Raw genomic sequence first — 3,628 nt, forward strand, 5'->3', positions numbered from 1 at the left:
GAACAGTGGGAGAATGGGAAGGGAATGTACGGTTTTCAGCTGCTGAAAAGGTTAATGTAACCCCATTTGGGAATGAAGAGGTTAATGTAACTTCATTTGGAAATGAAAAGGTTAATGTAAACTCCCTACTCCCCTCTTGGGCGAGGTATCAGAAGAAGACTGGCTCCCTCCCTTGCTTCTAGGCAAGGGCAATTAGCTCAGAAGGAGCCAAACTGTCTGGAACAAATAAGTAGCCCCCCCCCCCCAGTAAGGTGACTGCTTTTGGTGGGACAGTCCCAATTTTTAACAATTTGTCCTGCATCCTGCTGCGTTTTAAAAAAGCCCCAATTTTTAGAAAGAGTGCAGAACAAGCTAGGGAATGTGGGAGAACAGGAAGGGAATATATGGTTTTCGGCTGCCATGTGGCTGTTTCACCAGGATATGCGTTTTATATTATTTTTGTTAATTTTATAATGTTAAACTTTAATAATAACAAATAATTGTTGAGAACTGATTATCAAGAACTGCTTATCAAAGTTTGCATTGTTGTCAGGCCCTGCACCACACCCCCCAATGGTGTCCTGCTTTACCAATGTTAAAATCTGGTCACCTTAATGTATAGTTGACATTGCCGTTGAGAGGTCCATTGTCTCCATAGGTGTGAGGCCTTCCTTGCCTTTACTCTTTGCACTCTACCCACTGCAGTTCTCTGGCCAATCATCTTTCGGAGCACTAACAGCCGCGTAAACACCTGTTATTCTTCTGGGAGGGATATTCAAACTACTTAAAATCTGAGAACAAAGCTACTTGAAGGTGCTGTGGAAACAGATTCTGGTCTCCCCAATACAAGGTGGGTGTCAGATCAGCTGAGGAGGAGGAGTGGGAGACAGTGGGATTGAGAATCAGGCTCTTCTCTGTTGGACGAGAATGCAAGCCAGACCAAGGGAAGGTCACCCGCTTACTGCTGACGGGGTTTAAGAACAGCTTGATAAATGCATGTGTCTGTTTCCTCGGGCTGCAGTGACAAATTACCACAAACTGAGTGGCTTAAAACAACAGAAATTTATTATCTCACAGTTCTGGAGGCCAGAAGTCTGAAATCAAGATGTCTGCGGGGCTGTTTTCTCTCCAAAGCCCATAGCAGAGAATCTTCCTTGCATTTTCTAGCTCATGGTGGTTGCCTGCAATCCTTAGCATTGGAGTGGCATTACGGCAGCAAGACTCCACACTCTGCCTGTGTCTATGTGTCCAAATGTCTCTCTTCTTACAAAGACACTAGTCATGCTGGATTTAGGGTTCCCCCTAATCCAATGGAAACTTATATTAACTTTATTTCCGGCTCGGCGCCTGTGGCTCAAGTGGCTAAGGCACCAGCCACATACACCCAAGGTGGCGGGTTTGAATCCAGCCCAGGCCCGCCAAACAACAATGACGGCTGCAACCTCCCCCCCCGCCAAAAAAAAATAGCCAGGCGTTGTGGCGGGCGCCTGTGGTCCCAGCTACTTGGGAGGCGGAGGCAGGAGACTCGCTTGAGCCCAGGAGTTGGAGGTTGCTGTGAGCTGTAATGCCAGGGCACTCTACCCAGGGGGATAGCTTGAGGCTCTGTCTCAAAAAAAAAAACAAACTTTATTTCCAAATGAAGTCACATTCACAGGTTCTAGGTAGACATAAATTGGGGTGGGGGTGTGTGCACCATTTAACGCACTATTGTGCCCAAGCTTTGACTCTGTCACTGAATGAAGGACCATCCTGAAAAAGGCACAAAACAAAACAAAACAAAAAGGCCCTTGCCTTCATCTCACACCACTGAGTGTGGGAGTGGGAGGGAATCTTCGGCATTCCTTCACTGGGCTTTCTTATTCACATTTTCTTTCTATAAAAGAGAGCTAACTATAAGAATGTTGTTAAAACACTCGTCATCTTTCAGGGGTATCATTCTGATGATGGCAACATATCATGGTAGACAAATCTGATCCTTAAAAATTAGGCTGGTGTTTTCTGTAGACAGAATACGAAACAAGCGTGTTCCTCTTATTGCCATTTTTTTAGTACCTCATGTGTGGGAAAATGTAGGATGTCCTCAAATAGTACATTTATAACAAATACAGTTTGCTACAAAACAATAACGACAAAGTTGACTGCCGGGAAGGAATCCTCATGACCCTGACGACCCGACAGGAGTACAACCATTTTGAGAGCCAGCGAGTAAGATAAAGCAGGCCAGAAACCAAACCACACGGTCACGGCAACCCCCTCCCCACATTCCTGGCATGCTTCAAAGTTCCTGGGAAACATCAGAGCAAACAATCTCCTACCCTGGTCCTGGCTAACACTGGAAATAAGGACCTGGTGAGAAGATTATCACTTCTGTGGGAAAAAAGTAATTAATTAATTCTAAGATCAATCCCTGACACAGCATCATTCACTATGCAGAAAAACGGTAACTTCCCTCACGGCTCATAACCCCCTCCCTCATTCCAACTACAGGAACAAAAGCCTCTTGAAACTGGGGGCTGGGAGCTTAGTCTGGGTCAGACTCCATTCTGTTCTTTTCTAGTAAAGCCTTGCCTTCATCCCTGGACTGGCCACCTCTCCTTCGTACGGACCCTCATTGGGACTCTACCCCTAAGCGTCTCATTGACAGTCCTGCAATCACACTGAGTGCTTATTTTGGAAGGCTTGGGACTTTTCTTTTATTCAAAAAGGAAAAAATCAAAATTTTGATTTGATCAAAAAATCAAATTTCTTCAAAGTAGTAGCAAGACTTCGTGGGAACATTATTTGTCTCTTTGACTTACGATGTTTACAAGAAAAAGGGGAAAAAGAGAAAAACTTCCAATATGACATTTGCCCATCATCTTTGCATTCTCAACTTTTTAGTCCCAATTCTAAACTCTCCAGGTCCAAGACACCAGGACTTGGTCCCTTACACTGGAATGCATCTGCCCTACGTTTTAAACAAAAACCAACTAAATGATAATCCAATAATTATCAAGGCCTAAATCACACGCCAACAAGGAATTTGAAAAGTTTTGTCTAAAGATTCAAAAGCTGAGTGTGCTTGGCACAGTAGAGAACTCACGATGAAAGAAAAGAGATGGTTTCAATAGTTTTTTTCAAATCAAAAGGAAAAGTGGGTGTGCCCAGCATCCAATGCATTAGTCATGGGGAAAACTGAGCCGCAAATCTTGCAAGTCAGGTTCACTGCAAATGTGACGGAAGTAGTTAGCAAAATTATGTCTACTTTTCAATGCTTATGCCCTTAGTCATGATCAGTTTACAAGCTACGTGAAAGTCAAATATAAATATGGAGATAAATTTCTCTTGCCACACTCTTATCTAGGTCAGGGGAACTTACTGAAGAGACTCACCAAGTTTTTCCGCATGGTTAAGGCTCAGCTCAGGATTATCTCCTTCAGAAACTTTTCTCTTGCCTCCTCCAAACTGAGTAGGGTGCCCCTCTTCCAGCCACACTGTTTGTTTGTTTTTGAGGCACTGCCTTACCCTGTCACCCAAGCTACAGTGCAGGGGCGTCATGATAACTCCCAGTGATACCAGAATTTTGCTCTTCAGTAGGTCCTTAGTCCCGAGGATTCGAAGAATGAACCCACGGACCACAGATCAGTGGTAGGATAGGACTTTTATTAGA

The 3,628-nt window shown here is 44.2% G+C and overlaps 1 protein-coding gene and 1 pseudogene across 1 annotated transcript in view; one reads left to right on the top strand and one right to left on the bottom strand.

The window, feature by feature from the left end:
- Positions 1 to 700, bottom strand: part of LOC100958855 — a 7,838-nt pseudogene extending 7,138 nt beyond the window's left edge.
- A 1,436-nt stretch (positions 701 to 2,136) lies between these two features.
- LOC100959165 (small ubiquitin-related modifier 2-like) overlaps positions 2,137 to 3,628 on the top strand; it is an 8,442-nt gene continuing 6,950 nt past the window's right edge. Inside the window, exon 1 of the mRNA XM_012804506.1 lies at positions 2,137 to 2,184. Within this exon, the coding sequence (XP_012659960.1) occupies positions 2,137 to 2,184 (48 nt within the window). The remainder of the gene's footprint in view (positions 2,185 to 3,628) is intronic.

This window comes from Otolemur garnettii, unplaced genomic scaffold, assembly GCF_000181295.1.
Source record: "Otolemur garnettii isolate 467f Iridium unplaced genomic scaffold, OtoGar3 scaffold00002, whole genome shotgun sequence".
NCBI classification, from domain to species: domain Eukaryota; kingdom Metazoa; phylum Chordata; class Mammalia; order Primates; family Galagidae; genus Otolemur; species Otolemur garnettii.